The sequence below is a fragment of the Galeopterus variegatus genome, unplaced genomic scaffold (assembly GCF_000696425.1).
Source record: "Galeopterus variegatus unplaced genomic scaffold, G_variegatus-3.0.2 Scaffold1463, whole genome shotgun sequence".
In the NCBI taxonomy this organism is placed as follows: domain Eukaryota; kingdom Metazoa; phylum Chordata; class Mammalia; order Dermoptera; family Cynocephalidae; genus Galeopterus; species Galeopterus variegatus.
The window spans coordinates 257,314-277,899 of record NW_007727574.1 but is presented as its reverse complement, the minus strand read 5'-3'; the positions used below and the strand labels follow the sequence as shown (position 1 = coordinate 277,899).

The following is a 20,586-nucleotide window of genomic DNA, read 5'->3' as shown; positions in this document are numbered from 1 at the left end:
ACTGGCCAGGTCAAGCAAACTGTTCTCTGCTTCCCTACACTGGGAGCAAGACTAAGTCCAGGGCCTGGGTCCTGGCAAGTCAGCCTGCTGAGCTGTCACCTTTGCCTTTATCACCTCGGGCTCAGGATCTGGGCAGGCCTACTCCTGCACGATGAAGGTATTAAGCCTGCAAGTAACTACAGCTAGGACAAGAGGAGCATAGGGCACAGTGTGCAGTAAATGTTTCAGGAGTCAGCATGGTTGCCAGGGAAAATGTTGTACCGTGGCATAAAATGGGATCCAAAAAGACCTTGCGAGGCTGACAGAGGGCTGAATGTGACCAGAAATACACTGCTGAGGACAGTTGGAGGCTTTTTTTTTTTTTGAGGCTAGTGTGATGCTAGACGATTTCCATGTAAATTAGCCCTTTTACACCTTACACAAACCCTGTTAGGTAGGTCCTGCTCCTGTTCTCATTTTACAGATAAAGAACCCAAAGCTTAGAGTTCAGTGATTTACTTAGTACCATGCAGCTAGTAAATGGCCAAGCTGGGATGCATGGCTCCAAAGTTTACACTCTTACCTGGTGTGTTCTTAGTATAAGGTCTTGCTCAGGGGTCCCCAAATCTGACCACACGTGTACAGACCTAGGTAGATGTTACTTAATAGCACCCTGTGTGCATCAGGACTGGAATCAGAGACATATAGACTTGCTGTCCAGGAAGAAAGATGTGTTGATCTGCTCTGCTCAGCTGGTAGACCTGACTGCAGTACCAATTCCTATTCTGGGCCTCATGCTTCAAGGGGACCTAGAGTCTGATCTGAACACTGAAGGATCTTGAAACTGTAATCTCTGGAGAGAAGTTGAAGGAAGAATCTGACCTTCAGAGGTGCAGACTCTGGTGATGGTAGCTGGTATGGGAAAGAAAGATTAGCCCATTACATGTAGCCCCAAGGCAGAGAAGGAAGGATTTCCTGGAGAAGTTGGAGCACTCCCTAAAACAGATCCCCCCCCCATATTTATATGAAAACTTGTGTATTTCTTAAAAGACCATTGGTATTTTGCATTTTACTTCATTGGTAATGACTGTTTTGATTTAAATGTTTAGTCCTTTCCTCCCTTTTTTAAGATAAGATTAAGTCCCCCCCCCTGCTATTAATATTTCAAGTTTTCGAGGCCATATTGTTGAGGACAGCCGGTGATCTTTCACATTTCCATGTTGTGGGAACCAACATTGTGAAAAAGCTACTGAACAACCACATGAAGCTCATTTGTGAGTCCCTGTATGCCTCGGGTTACAGGTAAGTTGCTGCTTTTGTGTGGCAAAGGACTAGCCTTTGGGTTTGGTCTGCATTTGGCTCTGCGTGAGTGCATCTGACCGTTACCTTTGCTCATAAAAGGGCTGAGCTGCTTCCAAGGCTTTTGCAGCTGGGTCTCTGCCCCTCCTCCCTCTGTGGACCAGTCCCTGGCTGTCGCTGACTTCTCTCCTCCCACTTATCCCTCTTGCTCCAGCCCCGCTGCTTTCCTTGATGCTCTGGAACACTCAGACTTGCCTTTCCTTTGCCTATTCCTTCTGCCTTGATAGCTCTTCTCCCAGAGAGTCTTGAGCTGTCTCTCAGCCTTCAGGACTTTGCAAAAGTGTCACCTCAGCAGGGCCTTTGTTGACTGTCCTACATCCAGTAGCATTCCTGCTGTCCTTTCCTGGCCCTTTCACCTGCTTTATTTTTCTCCATAGAGAAAAATATCAATTTGTGCAATTGTGAGGTTGCATAATATTCCATATCTTCCTGTTGACTGTCTCCCTCCATTAGCATGCAAAGCGCATGTGGCAGGGGCCTTGCCCTTCTTATAAAATGCCACCTTCTCAGCACCTAGAATGATGCCTGTAGGTAGCTGGTGCTCAGTAAACCATGGATTCTGGGAAACCATAGAATGGAAAGGCAGCTAGGAGTTCACTTTGGAGCTGTCCATGAAGAAGTCTTCCTCTGTGTCCTGTACACACAGGGACTGAGATGTGTCACTCAGTCACATGAAGGTTTACTCAAGAGACATTGTCATCCTCTTTATAGCTTGTGTTTTTGGATTCTTGTTCCTTGGTCTCGGTTTTTAGATTTTTTTTTTTTTTTAAAATAAAGATCATGTCTCTGTATCTCCTTCCTTCCTTTTCCTGGTTTGGGAATAGCAAATCGTACAACCAAGTATGCAGTTGCCTTTGTGGTGAGGTGGCTTTGTGCTTCCACTGTTCTGATATGTCTGATTCCTTGTGTTTCTGTGCAGGGTGGCTCGAGCCTGCCTGAACCTGATGGCCGCCATGGTGACCCAGGGTCCTGAAGCTGCCAGGGATGTCTGCAGCCATTTTGATTTGAATAAAAAGACCTTGTACACCCTGGTGACCAAAAGGGATTCAAAGGTGAGAATTCCAAGTGTGTTGTCCCTCTTCTGTGTGTCTCTTCCCTTTGGAGGGCTGTAGTGGCTGTTTTTCCTCCCTCTGCCTTTGGCACTTGGGAGTGTATGCCTCATTAGCAACTGGCTTCTGTCTGTGAGGAGGGACTTCACCTCTGGCTGGTGATGGGTCCATCCACCTGCAGAGCCTACACAGTGGGGACATCCAAGGATACTTTAGTGCGGGGGAAGGAGGGCGGGTACTCAGCAGAGCAGCACGTTCCTGGCTGTGACTTAGCTTGTGAGCATCTTCTCTACTGAATAAACGAAATAGCCTCCATGTGCTTCATAGCCGCGAAGCTTGTCCCTGTCCTCTATTCCAGTTCTTTACACTTTGGAGAAAACCCTTAGAACTTTTAAGCCAGCGACATCCTCAAAGAAGACTTTTATGGCTCTTTAATAAGTGATGTGCGCCTCCCAATTAGAACTGTTGTAATGAAAGAAGTAGAGGCTGGATTGTGCCAAAGAGAATGGGAGTGTGAATGGTTGGTTTTTAGTAGAGCTGCAAGAAACAAAAAACAAAAAACCCTGGTGGATCTAGAAGTTGCACTTAGGTTTGGAAAGGTTCTTGGAGAGAAAGTACAGTTTTAGGACTCATGAGCTTGAGAGAGGCCCTCCTCCCAATGCATGTGCAGCTAAGGTTGTCGAAATGCCACATCTGCTTGCCAGATCATTTCTCCTGCTGGTGCTCCAGTGCTGTGAACAGTCACAGCCGGAGTTCTCACCCTTTTCCTGAGCGGAAAGTACCAGCCCTTGTCTGTGGTGGTGGAGAACCACATTAGAATAATTCACTTCTGTAACTATATGTTGCCTTGTTCTCTTGATATTCCTGGGATTTCTGCATTGCCAGATAACAGACTGAAGGGTTAACAGTAATAACACCAAGTAACTTTTACTGCTTTGTGAGATTGGCCTGGTGTTGAGTGTTTTACTGGAATTACAAATAATATTCTCTGATGAAAAAAATTCCAGGTTTTAGTGTCTCTTAGATACTGTGCTTTATTAACATGTCAACAAATTCCATTCAATGAGTAATGGCTCCTGACATTTAAGTGCATTTCTAATAAAAAGAATGCACGTGCTATTTGCACACTAGGGCAAATATCACAGTACTTTGGTCTTAGCTGGCAGTGAGCCTGGCAGAAATTATCAGATACCCTCCTTCCTTCCCACCCCTGCCTTCCTTGATCTCAGCCATCTGAGTTTAAGTGCCCAGGCCACCCACTAAGACCAGACAACGTCAGAAAGCCCCATCAGGTCTTCCCTTCCTGAACCCTGGCTACAGGGCTGCACACAGGTTGTTTCATCTCAGGGCAGGTTATTTTGCCTCTCCGGGATCTATAATATGGGAGTTATTATCGAGTTACAAGTGTTTTTCCTTTTGTAACCTTCTGTATCAAATACTATAAATACTTTGTATGTTGTAGAAAATGGTGTCCAGACCTTAAATTATTTTTATTTATTTATTTATTTATTTTTTATTTTTTTTATTTTTATTTTTTAAAGATGACCGGTAAGGGGATCTCAACCCTTGGCTTGGTGTTGTCAGCACCATGCTCAGCCAGTGAGCAAACCGGCCATCCCTATATAGGATCCGAACCCGTGGCCTTGGTGTTATCAGCACCGCACTCTACCGAGTGAGCCACAGGCCGGCCTATTTTTTTTTATAATACAGGAAATATCAGGGGTATTCAAACATACAGCAGCACAAGGAACTCCATGTACCTGTCATTCAGCTTCAGCCACTGTCATGCCTCCCACCTTTTCAGTTTGTTTTGAAGCAGTCTATCATAGCAGATCCTGCAGTCTATTATAGCAAATAAATCCCAGACATGAATCATATTTCACCATAAATATTTCAGTGTGTACTCTGAACAGAAAAAGACCTTTTAAAGAACAAAACCACAGTACCATTATTGTACCTAACACTATAAATTTATTTCTCAATATCATCTAATACCCAGTTCTTGGTTTTTCCTGATTGTCTCAAAAATGTTCTTACATTTTGTGATTCAGATCAGGATCCAAACAAGGTCTACACATTATATTTGATTGATATGTTTCTTAAATCTCTGCATTTTTTTTTGAATCTTGAGTTCTTCTGCCCACTCTATCTCTTGCCTTTTTTTCTTGCCATTAGTTTTTGAAGATGCTGGTAGTGATTTTTTAAAATGAGTGTATTTTAACATTTTGGAGGGAATTCTTAAGCCTCATGAAGAAAGAGGACTATGGATATATTTATCCAGCCAAAGAAAGCATTGTTAAAATCCTGTGCCAAAGAGCAGTTTTACCAAATATGTTTTGGTCTATTTTAGACAGCATTTTGCAGAATAAGCCCTGAAGAGTTCAGGATGTTTTCTTCCTGGGATAATAACCCTGTGAGGTCCCAGGGAAGGAACAAGGAGTAGGCATGTGGCCGTCTTTCAGTGGGAGTAGGATGCTTTCGATGGTGTGTGCTGGAGATGGGGCAGGGCAGGCAGAGGTCCAGGTGGCTGAGTAGGAGCCATGTGGTGGCGAGCCTGGAATGGGTAGATGCTGGTTGTTGGGAATCTCACTTAGTTCCTCCACAATGTCAGGAAGCTGAAATTTGGGCTTGTCTGAGATATATAAGATGGGAGCCAGGAGGTGGTAACTAAATTCCTTTTCATTTAGAAATTTATTGCTGGAGGGATCCACAAGAAGATATAGTGCACCTCCACTGTGTACAAGCAAGATGGAAAGATCCAGAATGGCAGATAACTGAGATCAGCATTCCAGGCTCCTCACTCCCAATACTATTCAGCATACTAAAAAAGAAAAAAGAAAAATTGTGGGATCTTTCCATTAGCAGGGAAAGGACAAAATCTAATATAATTTTACCAGGCAAGATTTAGCATTTTACCAGCATTCATTTGAAACACAAGGCATGTGTAGACCAAGATGACAAATTAACTGTGTTTGAAGTAGGTGACATGCTAATTTGAACGATGGGGCATCTAAATGGCTTGGGAACAGTTGTTACTTTAAGCTTCCTGAGGACAGGGATGGTATGTTAGTCATCTTTGCATCATCTGTCAGCCTGAGATTATGGCATCTTGCTGTAGTGGGTGTTTTATAAACACTGAATTGGTGAGTGATGGCACTGGAGCATTGCCAACACTAAGGAAATGCAGCTGATTCTCAACACTAGTTGTCGTCCCAAACTCTGTGCTGTGAAGAGGCTCACAGACAGGTCCCCAGGACAGAGAGGACAGTTGAAGTTCTCCATATATTTGGAATAAACCAGCATTGGTCTCATACAGTCTTGCTGAAATGCTGTGTGACATGAGTGGAGGTAAACTCAGTAAATACGATGAATGTACAAGGTCTTCGCCCAGATGTTAGAGAGCACTGTTGGCTATCCTTTCGTTTCTCCGAAAGAAGCATATATCCAACAAAACAAGATGGAATTAGTTAAGTACTTGCACAGAGACCTAAATGATGCCAAGTTCGGTCCTTGCACCTTGAGAAAAAGTGAAATGAGAATGCCATGGGAGCCCTGAGAAGGAAGAACTTCTCTGTAGTTGAACTTACAGCAGTGTGTTTGTACAATCATTCTTATTATCCTGATTCTGGTACTTAACTTACTTAGCAGCTGTGTGACTGAGTTAATTTTCAAGGCCTCAGTTTCCACATGGTAAAATGGGTATGGTAAGCATCTGTGCCTCAGGTTGCTCCGAGGAGTAAATGAGATAACAGATGTGCAGCATTTGGCGTAGCGCCTGGCACATAGTAAGTGCTCAGTAAACATCGTTTTATCATCATCATGATTGCTGCTACTGCTGCCACCTCTATTGCTACTACTACTTAGTAGAACAGAACTATCCGGAAGGCCGAGACTACTGTTGAATCTTTCCAGGCATTCAGGGCAGTAATTCTCTGTCATATTAACTTATTTTTTGGCAGTGAATTAAGGTACCTTTGGAATAACTGGGAAGTAGGGAAAAGTTTTTGGTTAAGCAGTAGAGGATCTAAGCACACTTGCTAGTAGTTCTGGAATGGCTGAGAGTCCTGCATGACCACGTGCCTTGGGTTTCTTAGATGTAAAACAAGGGATGGTGAGACAAGGCTTTGTTTTAATGATACTGGGAGGGAAAATTGATCAGATGGCTATAGTGATTTCCTCAGACATGTTGGCTTCTGGTCATGGCCTTTGGGCCCTCACTGAGAACAGCTGCTGCCTTGGGCCATGGCTAAGACCAGTGGGACAGTGTGGATTACAGTACTGGGAAGATGAGCTAGCAGAGCTCGTAACATGATAGCATCTGTGCTTTGATTCCTGGTGTGAGTTTATAACTTATTTATAATATCTAATAAGAAATAGACATTACCACATTGATGTCTCATCAAAAGCAGCAGCAGTCTTTCCATTAGCTCTGGATTTTTGAAAACATAGATAATTTCCATCAGCAAGAGAGAGGAGGTGGGTCTAGGTGGCTTGATAGTCTCTTGCTCCACACCAGAGTGGTCCATACAATAAAGAAATTTATGTAGTATAGTCGGGGAAGGGCCACAACTATTTGTTACCCATACTTTTGTATTGAGAATAGGGCTTGAAAAAGAAAGAAAAGTAGAGAATATTGAGGGGGGAAAGAGCAGAGAAAACTTTTGCTTTCCATAAAGAGTGAGTATTGGTTTCAGACTTCCATCCCCTGATGACAGGACGAGACTGGAAGGCTGGTGATGTTGAGACGGGAGTTGTGTTCCTGTTCCTTTGGTTCTGTGTAATGTGCATGTGACATGTGGGTCTCTTTGTTCTCCAGGGAGTGCATGACGTTCGGCTGGCCTACATTCAGTTTGTCCTTTCCTTTTTAATTGCTGGCGATGACAGCACTATAGTGCAGGTGTTGGAGGTGAAAGGTAGGTGCTTTCTTTTGTCCCTTAGGACACCCATTTGCTATTATTTTGAAAAACCTACGGCAAATCGTTTCTTCCAGGTTGAAAAAACCCTGCAGCCTGTGCAGCTGCTGTATGCACTGGAATGAAGGGTGTGTGTGTAGGGGGAGTGATAAGCCTTGGTCAGTGCCATTTTGATATCAGTGGTCAGAATGAACAGAGGTATTCCTGTTAAGCCACCTGGAATGCTGAGCAATTCCCTAACAGAGGATAAATGCAAACCTGAGAGGCAGCTTGGCAAACAAAGGAGGCTTTATGGCTCCAGAATGTACACAGATTCATCACCTTAGCTAGCTGGCTTTCCTTAGTAATTGTGTTTTTAAAAATGAAGTCTAATTACTTTGGTACTCTGCCCCATATTACCAGAATATCAGTAATGGGGCTTCAGAGAATTGTAACTTGACCATCTTCTGGTAGCTGTCTCCCTAGAACGAGGCTTGGCATAGTTTTGTCTATTGAGGCCACTTGCATTTTATCAAGAGATTCATTGAGATGGTAAATGACAGCACTTAGCTTAGTATATGGCCGTTGCTCAGTGAGATTCCCCAGGATCATGCCCTGTCTGGAGGTGAGGAGCAGTTCCATGTCCTGGCTGGAACTCTGGTGCTATAGCCTCATGTGATCAGGTCTCCAGCCCCGCTCCCACCTCCCCCAGGGTGGGAGACCTGAGCTTCCTCCAGAATGTGACTGCCGGGGCTATTAATAGAATGGTGTGGGTGGTGGCCCCCCTATATGTCATCAGCCTGGTCTGTGTAAAGGACCTCATCACTGCTGCGCTAGAACCACATGGGAGAGGAGGTGCATTCTCTTTGCGTGATTTAGCCTACAGATTTTTCACCCCTGCTTACTGGCAGGTACTAATTTCAGGATGCCCTGCTGCTGCCAGGGCTGGTAGTTTCTTTAAAATTCTCTTCACTCATCTCAGTTTCCCAGCCTTTTATTAAGGGACAGTGGGTACTCATTCACATCACTGAAGGGGTCAGGGATTGACTTCAGTATAATAATTCTGCTGGGCAATTTGGATGTATGCATCAAAACTTTTAAAATGCTTGATCCAGCAACTCCATGTTTAGTCATTTATCCTAAGGAAGTAATTAAGGATGTGAATGGCCCTCAGTCAGTCTTAAGTTAATTTTACTTAATGTGAGAAAAGGAAGGTGAAACAACTAAGTAACTACTGAGCTTCTTAAAAAGTTCTGTCTTCACCTTTAGATAGTCTTGGTTTCCTACTGTGAACTTGAATAATTAAGAGAGACAAAATTAAAAAAGAAAAAAGGAAATTGTATTGTTTGCTGTACAATTTAAACAGCAGTGTTCTCTCATCTGTTCTCATTTTCAAAATACTTTAAAAAATTTTTTTTAATTTATTAATTTTATTATGTTTTTACATTCTAAGATATGGCAGAGCAGTTGGGGAGGGGGTGAGGGGATGGGAAGGGAAATAGGGTGGGAGGACGAATGGGGGCATGATCAAGGTCAAAATACTTTTGAGTTTAATGCTTTGAAACTTTTACTTTCAGAATTTATCCCTTGCATCTTTAGCTCAGGCATAAAGGAAGATAGGATTTCTACCATCAATATTTTGTTATCTACCCTGAAAACAAAGGTACGTGTTTGGTGATCAGCATTTCTGTCATTGGTTCTTTCTATGTGAATGAAGAAATATTTCCCAGCATTTTATAGGATTCTAGGGCTATAATATCTTATATAGGTTATAGTTAATTTAGGTTGAATGGAAAACTGTGTCTTAAGCAGAAACTCTTTCTTGGTGACGAGCAAATCCTGGCCAGAAAGTTAAAGAACAGATGAAGCAGCCGCTGATGCTCAGGCAAGGCTGCTGTTTTATTAAGGTAGCAGGAAGACTGTTAATCAGCATTTCACAATAAGTAGTGTAATAATTGTGAGCTGTAAATTATAAATAATACTTCATTTACACATCTAGCAAAATGTTATTTTGTGTCATGTTCCATATTCTGCCTTTTACAAGCACCTTATAAACATGTAAAAACTTGCTTAAAGGATCACTGTCTTTAATATGGAAGCACCTTAAATGATGAAGTAGAGAAACTATGACACTCCCAACATGAAAAGTTATCAAAAGTCCATGTGAAAATGCTTTCCTTTCATGGTATTTGAAAACTGGATGTCAACTGGAGGCCTTTTTGCCCTCCATGGGACATTTGGCAATGTTTGGAGACATTTTTTGGTTGTTATAACTGGGGAGGTGCAACTGGCATCTCGTGGATAGAGACCAGGTATGTTTAGATGCTGCTAAACATCCTGCAGTACACAGCACAGCCCCCACAGCAATTATCTGGCCAAAATGTCACTAGAGCTGTGGTTGAGAAACCCTGATTTAAGGTAATGCAAATAATGACATACAGGTTTTTTCACCTACCAAAATAGGATTGACTCTTTAAACCAGTGATACTCAAAACTAGTAAAGATATCTGGAATAAGGTACTTTCCTGGAGGAAGTATTAGTTACAGCCTCTGTGGAAGACAGCAGTTCTGGCAATATGTGTCAAGGTTTTGAATATGCGCATGGACCATGTGGTTGTTCTGAACTGAGGGATTGCTTCTGAACCAACTGGGGAATGTATTTGAAGTGCATATATCTGGGCCACACCCCCAGAGATTCTGGGCTAGGTTTGGGTGGAGCTGAGAACTTGTGCCACACAGTTCCATTTGTAAGAACCTGTGCCAAGTCCATCGTCAGAGATGCAGTGAAGACTATCCGAGAGTATTGATCATGGCTTTATGAAGAACAGCCAGCATTTGGAAACAACCTAATTGTAAACACCAGGGGAATGGTTAAATAAGTTATCCTGTTCATAAAACGGAATGGTATTTAGCCCTCCAGAACGATTTTCTAAAGGAATTTTTAATAATAAGGAAAAAGCTCACACCATATAAGTAAAAGCAGACACAAAACCATATGTAATCACAATCTCAGGCAAAAATAAATAAATAAATAACCAAGACATATACATGTATATTGTGTGTGTTGGCGGTGAAGTATGGGTGGGGGCTGAAAGGAAATATACCAAAATGATAACTGGGTATTCTAGGAATATTGGTGAATTTTGGTTTTCTCTGTAACTTTTTCTTTTTTTTTGACCAAGTTTTCTGCCGTTAGCATGCATTGGTTTTATAATGATGAGAAAACAAGAAACAGTATTTAAAAAATAATTGAATTCCTTGAACGTTATTTGTTTTATTATCATTTTCAGGTAGTTCACAATAAAAATATCACAAAAACCCAGAAGGTGCGTTTCTTTACCGGGCAGTTATTGAACCACATAGCATCTCTCTACAGCTGGAATGGGATTGCCGATGTGAACCTGGAAAACCCAGGAAACTTCCAGGTGTAGTCACTTTTGGATTTTAGTTGACCTTATCCTTGGTGTATGGTCCTCACGGTTGGGAGATGGAAGAATCCCAGCACTACACTGGACTTTAAAACAAGTCATCTCACTCAACTGTTTCTTTTGGCTTGTGGTTATATGGTTATATTCTCTTTTAGGAGCAATATGACTTTAAATTTTGGGGTTTTTTACAGTAAGATTTTTTTAAATTTCTGAGGTATGATATAAACCGTATTTTTTTTTTAAATGAGAAAACTATTCTTCCCTTTGGCTGAGTGACATTTTAATTTTCCCTGCAGTGCTTACCTGATAGATTTATGCAGTTCATCTGGCCTCTCTCTTCCTCCTCTCACTTTGCCTCTTCTTTTCCTTCCTTCCATTCTTTCATATCCAGTTTTTGGAGTTTCAAGGCTTGTTTCTTTTATTTATTTATTTTTTTATATTGCTGGTTATAAACCTAAGAGTTTTTGCTGGACTACACAATTAAAATGTCACAATACACTGTTTCAGTCTTTCCTCTTGCTTGGGGGAAGGCCTATTAAACTAGGTCCATCTCTCTCCCCCTCCACCCCCCATCTATTCTCAGTGTTCCCTTCCTTACTGGTCGCAAGCCAGTAGAGAATCATAATCTATTTTTCCCTCTGACCCAAATAATTTTATACATGAAATCCAATTATGAAAAAAGATGTCAAGTGCAATCTATAAAGAGAAAGAATTAAAATCTTAGGCAGTCTAATGGGTGAATGGAGACAGGGAATAGTTAATTCAAGTGCTAAATTAAAACTGTTGCTTTCACATTGACCCAAGGCCAGTGTACATTTTAATTTTCCTCATTTTTGTTTTCCTCATGGTGTTTCAGAACATGGACTTGGCCAGAACAGTGAAGGCTCCGAGTTCCTGTTAACTTTGTAATAATTTACCTGTCAAGAGCCTGCTGTTTCATTTGCTTTTATCTTGATGACCTGACCATGTTCTCTTGTTTTGAACATGTTTTTGTACACTCTATTACTGGGAAGCCTCGGGGGCTTCATAAAAACACTCCCAAATATGGAATTTTATTCAAAAGAGTGAGAGAAATTAAGTCATTTTTAAGCTTTTAAAAGTACAGGTTTAAACTTGCACCTCTGAAGAGTATTCTTTTCTCTTGATAGGTGTACTGCTGTTTTTTGGTTTTCTGTTTGTTTTTTGGAATGATACAAAACATTTAATTTAAAATGTTTTCTAAGTTGTCATTAGGCAGGTGATATTGTCCCGCTTTTCACTCTGTAGCTATTACTGAGGTTTATGAGATTGGGACTTACTGAATTTTTAAAATTTTTTTAATCCCTCACAGATCCCTGCTGACGAAGCAGGGAAAGCCATGGTGAGGGAGCTCGTTCATAACTTCCTGATGGATCTTTGCTGTTCACTCAAGCATGGAATTAATTTTTACGATGCGTCTTTAGGCACCTTCGGCAGGTAAAGTACAACACTCTTGTGAACCCCAGGGTATGTGTTGCTCGGAAGTCGTCACATATGTGGTTGTCTAGTGGAAATTGGTTAAATGATGGAATTGTAGTAGGTTAGAGCTAGAATTGTGGACTCTAACTCATTTTAGGGATGAGTAATTGGAGAGAACTTCCATTCATTGCATGCCCTCGGGCAGGGGTGGCAGGGTGGCAATTTATTTAGACACACGGATATTTCATCCAGGGAGATGCTGCATGTAAGACAGCGAGATCATCTGGATCTGAGAATAAGTACCGTACATCATCTTTCTGAGAGGTTGGCCCTGATATGGACCTTACACCAGGCAAGAGGTAGGCACATTGTTACCCCAGAATGGTCACAGAGAGGTCAAGTCACTTCCCCTGGTTAGGGCAGAGCTTGCGTTTGAACCCAGGAAATCCAATTCCAAAGCCAGTAACTCAAAACTAACTTCTCTGTCTCCTCAGCGGCAGGCTGCTAACAAGTTAGGATTTACAGATTGAGTTTTTATATTCCGTTCCATTTTGCAATTGTGATAACATTTCATCAGTAAGGAAACATGAATCCAAATCTAATGGTTTTGATTATATTCTTTTAGACTTTCTCTTTGTAGTAATAGAACTATAATACATATCCATCTGTGCTCTGTGTAAATATCAATGCTACTCATTTTATTACATTGTTGATTAAAATGTGTGTGTGTGGTTTTTTTTATCACTCTTTGTAGATTTAATTTTATGTTCATTTGGCAGTATATATTCATTTTGTTCATGAAATTTTCTTTTCTTTCTTTTTTTTTTTTTGTTCTGGCAGCTGGCCAGTACAGGGATTTGAACTCTTGATTGATCTTGGTGTTACCAGCACCAGAAATTTCCATATTAAGAATTTTACATCCTTTTTTAAAAAGGACAGTTTTCTGATCGAAATTATACTCTTTCTAATTCAGTTAAAAAAACAAACAAAAAAACCATGTAAAGCTGTCATATAGCATTGTAGTTTCACTCAATTTATAGATGTAAGACACTGAGCACCCTAGAAACTGTCAGCATGGCATGCAAAGGAGGCAAATTCTGAGGTTTTTCTGGATGTTATGACCTCCTATGGTCAAGCAGATATGGAAAGGCATCTTTTCTTAAAAGACTTCAAGGCAGGAAACACCTAGAGTTCTATGGTTTGGCTGTGTACATCCTGGGATTGTTGCTCCCTTTATGCAAGGTTTAATGTCCGCAGGTTTTCCTCCTTTTATCATCTTGTCACAGTTTTGAAGACTGTTTGCCCACTTTGGGACAAGTTTTGAATATTTTGCTACAGTGGGCTTTTTTCCTACACTAGCTTCTTTCACCTGCTAAGTGAAGGTGTAGGAATGTGAAATAAGGTAGAAACAGAGAAGACAGAAGACCTGTGCCAAGACCTTGTGCTCTCTTGTCGAGTCTGAGAAATAACTTTAGGGCACTATGGACCATGTGACAAGCCATGAGCACTTCGTATAAAAAACATTGCCCTTTCCAAAGAAAAATGCCTTATTTTTCTTACTCTCACACATGTACATGTTTACATAATCCTTTTTTCATGTGTGGTTGGAGGGAAGAGGTCAGTAAAATCTCAAAATGAAATTTTGGGATTGGATCCCTCCCTGATGATTTTGCCCTTTCTCTACAGTAGCCTTGACTTAGAGGCATACTGGCAGGTGGCTGGGGTAGATAGAGAATGGTTTTCTTCCTTTTCTTTAGAAGTCCAGTTGAACTCAAGGTAGGGACAAAGGAAAGAAGAGATAGGAGCAGGACAAAGCAGAGACTTTTTCAGGAACCCAGAAGTAGAGGATTGAAATGAAAGCTATCTTGTCTTGTGGGGAGCTGGAACCCACAGGCCATGAAAACATCCCACTTGATACCAGGGGGAGATTCACCCATTGCCAAGTTACAACTGTGTTTACTGAAGGTGATTTCGTGGAGCTCCGTTGTCACCTTGAGCCCGTGGTGTGTTTTGAACATTCTCTGCTGACTTCACCTCTCTCTTTCTCTGACAGAGGAGGAAACCTGACGCTCCTGCATTTCTTGCTGGGTTTGAAGACTGCAGCGGACGATGAGCTGGTGGCTGAGCTGGTGGTGAGCATCCTGAAAGTGTGCCCAGACTTACTGAACAAGTATTTCAAGGAAGTCACATTTTCCTTTCTCCCAAGAGTGAAGTCCACTTGGTTAAACAATATCAAACTACTAAACAAGGTAAAAATACATGATGTATAAAAAGTCTGTTAGCTGGATAGGGGGAGCGTGAGGAGTCACGGGACTGGCGGGCATTCCGATTTGATAAACTATGCAATATGAAGACCTTCTTTCAGAGATATGAAGGGATATTTTAGAGAGTGTAAATTTGGCGTCCATGTCCTCTTAAGTATATGTTTTTGCTTTTCACTGAGCTGAATTTTGAGTTTATTTCTTTGAATATATTGAGCCACTTTATGAAGGGATATTTTAGAGAGTGTAAATTTGGCGTCCATGTCCTCTTAAGTATAGGTTTTTGCTTTTCACTGAGCTGAATTTTGAGTTTATTTCTTTGAATATATTGAGCCACTTTATCTCATTTATCAAGATTTTGCTTAGAGCAAAATCTTACTGAATTTCAGCACAGTTGGTCTAGAATTAGTGAAATGTCTAAATCATAGGATAGTTTTTAAAGATTGCTGTTTTAAGTACTGAGAGCAACTAAGAATAAGCTGTGAAATGTTGGTGTTTGTTTAAGTGGATGTGCATTAATTTCCATTTGATCATGGACGTCAGCATCTCCCTCATCTGCCAGTGGCATCTGATCATGGACGTCAGCATCTCCCTCATCTGCCAGTGGAGGTCCTTACCGTAAATTCTTTGGCCATTTGATCATGGACGTCAGCATCTCCCTCATCTGCCAGTGGAGGTCCTTACCGTAAATTCTTTGGCAGTAATCCCTGGCTTGGTGAAGCTTTCTCTCTCTCTTTCTCTCTCTGATTTATGGCCTGCCTAACAGTGAAATACCTGGGATTATTTTCTTGTGCCTCGACCTGGGCCTGGTGTTATGTGTAAACAAGCTTTTATTTACCCATTCTCTAAATTCTACTTGAGTGACTGTCTGTGTAGTCCCCACTTGTGTTGTGGGGTGAGAAAGATGCACTCTGCCCCTCATTTTGTGAAGGCAGCCCCCTGGCCAGCTCCCCCATTTGGAGCTGCTCCTGGTCCAGGGGATGGTCTTTGCGGCCGGGTGTGAGTCCTTGCTTGGCTGCTTACTAGCTGTGTAACACTAGGGAAGTTACTTAATCTCACTGAGGTTTAATTTTGTCCTCCATAAATGTATTTTATTATTAATGTTAAGTGTCCCTACCCCAAAGGGTTGTTATAAAGCTTTAAAAAGGTGGCGTAATTTGTTAGGTACCTGTTAAGTGCAGCAGTAACTGGTTAGTAATGCTATCATTCTAGCAGTGATTTATTTGCCATCAGAAGTTTTAAGAGACTCCCCATAGTGCAGGCCAAGCTCCACTGTGAAGGTCACTTCTCTGATAATGGCCATAACAGCTAGTCTCGTGACCTGACTTGTCTTTAACAAGCGGATATAGGGGATAATCTTACCTTGTCTCTTATGGCAAGTCTCAGACCTTTATCACTGTAATTATTTGATTGGAACGGTTTCACTGTAGGTTAATGCCTACAATTAGCCTCAAGTTTGCAACTTACTTCTGACACCAACTAAAACGTGTTTCTCCTTTTTCCAGATCTATGAGGCCCAGCCGGAGATTTCCCGGGCATTTCAGACCAGAGAGTTTATACCCTTGCCTCGGCTCCTGGCAATGGTGATGGTGACCACTGTGCCCCTGGTGTGCAATAAGATCATGTTCACCCAAGCACTGAATGTAAGGTCACGTGGTTGCCCACTTCTAGAACTTTCTGCCTATTGGCTGTGCTAGGTGATTGTTCTGAGAATACTGGCCTGGAAGTATCTGATCCTGTTTTGTCAGTTAGCCTCTGAGGCTTCCAGGACAGAGGCTTTAGTTTGAAATAGCCCCACGAGTGACAGACACCCACCTGGGGTTAGGATCTTAGAACAGAGGCACCTTTCTTCATGTCCTCGTCCCTGCTCTATCACACAGCCGGGATCTCGGGATTCCTGTAAGCCTTTCTAGTCCTACCTCAGGGTGGGAGAATGTTAGAGTCAGAGGACAGGAAGTACATTTATTAGAATCTCACTAGTTTAGAATTTCTGGACAGGGTGGGACTGAGATTTGCCTAGCAAATCCTTTCTTTTGTGGTTTACATGAATAGTGTTGTGATTTCAGGGAAATGGTTACTTTGAGGACCAGCAGTTTTCAGGCATTTTTTGAGGACATGTTCGTGGAAAAAACTGATACTTAGATTTCACATCATTATTTATTTATGATAAAGGTCCCCAGGAGCCATCAGAAGCCACATTCTGAGGGGTTTATGTATCTCACCACAGCATCATGGGCTTAGGTGAATGGCTACGAGTTGTTGGCACACCTGGGTCCTGGGCTCTACCAGCCCCTCCTAAGCCCAGGTTGCCTGAGACCTACCTGAGGGAGGCCAGATATTCAGAGGGTAGTCTCCAGGCTGGGTTGTTGTGTGGTATCTGTAGGACCAAGGTTGGTCTTGGTGTGTCACATAGGCATGAGTTGGCCCCAGTGGTGTTGGGTGGCAGTCACTATAAAGTGGCATAGACTCCTGGGATTGTGCAGTGGGTTAACCCTGGTTAACCATCCAGGGTTTGCGTTGAGAGTGGGTGGTGAGGTGAGGAGTAGAGAGGAGATGGCCAGGGTGGGACTAGGCAGAAAGGTCAAGGGGCTTGTAGGAAAACCTAACAAAAGGAAGGTGTCAGGTGTGCCTTCTTCCTGGGCTGCATTTGCACTCCCTGGGAGATAAAAGGCCATCCTCCTCCTCCTCACCTGTTGTTTCAGGATGGAGGGGTTGTGCCCCTAGAAAAGGGGTCTATGCCCTGGACAGAGTGACTGTAAGGAGTGAGAGACGACACACTTTCTGTCCTCCAGTTGGCTGCTGCCTTCCTGGGCAGGGCCAGGGCCACCCAGCCACAGCCGAGCCTCTCTCCACAGTGGCCCAGAGCCAAGACCCAGTGACGCCAGCATATTTAGGGGCCAAGTTAGGAGTTGTTTCTTTTCTTTTATTCCTTACAGTATTGTCTAAAAAAAATTATAGCGTACATTTTAGAATCAGAAAGAAAAAAATTAGCTTATTTTAGAAATGGGAAATAAGGTATTTGGAAGCAAGGTCTCAGATTGTGGGTTGAGTTTTTTGCCCTAAGCCCTTTGGATGTCATGTGAAAACTTGTTTGGAGCCCTGCCTTTGAGGTGATTATGGGGTTGGAGCCATTGTTGGCTTAGGATATTTCATGTTGTCCTACTTTAGTGTATAGTGTGTACATGAAGTGAAACCGCAGCTAAGTGGAATGCTGGGGCAGCGCAGAGTTATGGTTATTAAACTAAAAGTAAATCAGAAGCCTTATTAGTTTCTACCTCACTGTAAGTCTACAGTGTCCTGGCTGAGGCTGCCAAGACCTAATGTATGCCTGGGGTCCTGGTAAAGAAGTGTGTTCTGCTTAAGCTGGGCTGGGGTCTCAGATTCTGCATTTCTGCCAGGTGCCAGAAGATGCTGTCACTGCTGCTCACCAGGACCACATGGGACTAGCAGGCGCCTTGGCTCTTCCCTCTTTTTGTTGGTAGCACATGGTTTTGAACCTTACTCAGTCTCTGTAGTGAGTAAGGATTTTGAAAACCCTCCTGGCTGTCATTCTGAATAGAGGCAGAGAACTTGGTGTCAGAGGCCTATAATATAGTTGCTTACTCACTGAACCTGGAGCTGGTTTTTCATACTAAAGTACATGATGCATTTTCTTGGCTGTCTCCATCTGACGTTGAATACTTTTAAGAGTGGTGGGTGGGTTCTGGTGAGACCTTTTTGTCATTAATGCTGATGATCCATATTAGTTGGGTGGTTGTCAGAAAAGGTTTATGGAAAAGCAGATGATAAAAACAAAACCACTATTGGACTCTACCTATGAGCTGCTTTCCTGGCAATGGCTGAGGTCAGATCTGGAGGCTGTCAGGAGGGCAAGCTCCCAGGTCACTCTTCTCACAGCACAGAGACCAGCCATCTCATGTGGCTTTCCCTAGGAATAACCCGAGAAGGGGCAAGCACCAGCCAAGCCCAGGGGTGGGAAATTTGTGTCCACCAGTGCATCCTAGAGACATTCGTGGATTTAACTCTTTTTCTTCCCAGTTGGACAGCAAATCAGTGAAACACACAGCTTTATCCCTTACTTCCGTCATTTTGAAGAGAGCATTAAAAACTATTGACCACTGCCTGAATAAAGAGATGTGGCAAGAATCAGGCGTGTACACGGCCGTGCTGATGGAAGAATTTGTGCAGCTCTTCAGAGAAGCCCTGAGCAAGGTAGGCCCAGATCCAGGTGCAGGCTATCCTTACAGACCTCACTACTAAGAATTCCTAGTGGAAAAAGCGATGTTGGGAGCTCAGAGGTTGGAGCCACATGAGGTGTCCTTGAAGCTGCAGGATTGGAAAAGCTGGCGGGCAGTGTGGTAGCACAGGTGTGGAGGACCACCTGACACGTATTACAGGCAGGGGTGTCATACTGAGATCATGATCCAGAAGTCCTTGTGCAGAATAAGAATTTAGATAAGACACTTGCTCTCCCACAGAAGCAATAGTGGAGTTCTGATGCTGGCGGGGACCTGTTGTCCTATCAGGAGCCGCTGCTGTGCCCCTTCCCTACCGCTGCACACACACACGGACTGCACTGCAGCCCCAGTGAGAAGGGGTGGGTGGCTCGGGAAGCCCCTCTTGCTCCTCCCATGGCTGATTCTGGTTTGGAAGGCCAGTCTTCTGCAAACTGGCCAGCTGCTCTGAGAGAGCCCAGGTCCTGGGGGCCAGAGCCGGTCATAAGGAAGTGTTTCTGTGTTCCCAGTGTCTTTGCTCAGTGATTGAGTCCTGAGCAGTCTGTTTTAATTATCAGCACTTGTTTACCTACCAAATCCTTACAGTTCTGAAAGTTTTACTACAAAACAGAGCTTGCAAAGGATGTGGGCCTGTTCTCACCCCACTTTCCTGTCTGTTTCTTACACACTCATGCTCACATACACGCACACATGCACAGTTGTGTACGCACATGTGTAATTGCACCTCCCCTTCTGGTTTTTTCTTCTTCCTAGTATGGTCAGTCCGTTTGTTTCTCTTCATTGTTTAATATGACTGATTCTTTGTTCCTTTGTTTTCCCTTTTAGATTTTGCCAGACCTGAACACTATCGTGTGGGTCTGGCAGTCACTTAAAAAGCAAGAGACAAAACAGGATGGCGAGAAAGGGAAGAAAAGGGGTGACAGGACTCCAGCTGCCTGCAAGACTCACCAGTGCGGTGAGGGCTTTGGGGGCCTCGGCTGTTTGTCTAGGACAGAGCTGACCCACGCAGCCTGGGACAGTTCCTATCTAGAGGATCCAAAAGCAGTAGTTTTATTTTTTTCAAAGCCCCTCTGGCTGCAAGTGTGTCCCGTGTCCTTTATTGCTTAGGGAGAAGAATCAGAATGTTAGTGGTATTCCCTGGCTTTATGCAAGCCTGTGAGTCTCTCTAAAGACTCGGTTGTCGGGTGCCCTGTACTCTGGCCTTTCAGTGAGCGGGGTGGGGGATCTCTTGCTCTGCAGGTAGAGGGGCACTGCATGGCCCTCCCCCCATTATGGAATGAGACTCAGACCTTATTGTTGGCCAGGCTTTGCTATATCATATTTTGGGCTTTGTATCTTATATCTATATCGTCTTTCATCCTTATAGCAGCCCTACGAGGGCAGGCCCTACTCTGTGTGCCCGTTGCTCAGATGAGGACATGAAAGCACAGAGGAAACTTAACCTATCCAAGGTCACAACAGTGCAACGGGGTTTAAACCCAGACCTTTTGGGCAGTCTTAACCTTTTTACCACATTTACTCCTTCATTCTAGTTACTGGGGGATCAGTCTACAGCCTCAGTGTTCAACATGCAGTTGACTATGATGCGGTGTCACGCATGGCTCGACTGCTCACCTATGTCTGATTGAGGACAAAGAACAAATGTGTTTCCTAATCCCTGCTATCTTATTTTGGTGCAGATGATGCAGAAACCATTCTTTTGAAAGCCGTTCTGCTCCAGGTCATATGCCTCTACCAGAAGGTGGTCCCCCACGTGGTTACGCAGTACAACTTTGACTTCAGCAAGCTCCTAAAAGGTGGGGCTCCAAGGGGCTGCAGGCCAGCTGCCATTGTGTCTGCCAGCGGGGGTGGAGGAAGTGCTGGAGGATCAGGAGGGCTGATGGGTGGTTTGCCGACGTGCCTGATCTACCAGCCTGATTAGTTTTACTTGAACCAATGTTTTAAAA

General features: G+C 43.1%; 1 protein-coding gene across 1 annotated transcript in view; it reads left to right on the top strand.

Moving 5' to 3' along the window:
- URB1 (URB1 ribosome biogenesis 1 homolog (S. cerevisiae)) overlaps nt 1-20,586 on the top strand; it is a 72,597-nt gene that overhangs the window by 3,776 nt on the left and 48,235 nt on the right. Inside the window, exons 3-13 of the mRNA XM_008577233.1 lie at nt 1,121-1,281; nt 2,258-2,390; nt 7,204-7,300; nt 8,857-8,942; nt 10,570-10,704; nt 12,038-12,162; nt 14,198-14,393; nt 15,911-16,048; nt 18,444-18,617; nt 19,466-19,595; nt 20,320-20,436. Coding sequence (XP_008575455.1) covers nt 1,121-1,281; nt 2,258-2,390; nt 7,204-7,300; nt 8,857-8,942; nt 10,570-10,704; nt 12,038-12,162; nt 14,198-14,393; nt 15,911-16,048; nt 18,444-18,617; nt 19,466-19,595; nt 20,320-20,436 — 1,492 coding nt within the window. The remainder of the gene's footprint in view (nt 1-1,120; nt 1,282-2,257; nt 2,391-7,203; nt 7,301-8,856; nt 8,943-10,569; nt 10,705-12,037; nt 12,163-14,197; nt 14,394-15,910; nt 16,049-18,443; nt 18,618-19,465; nt 19,596-20,319; nt 20,437-20,586) is intronic.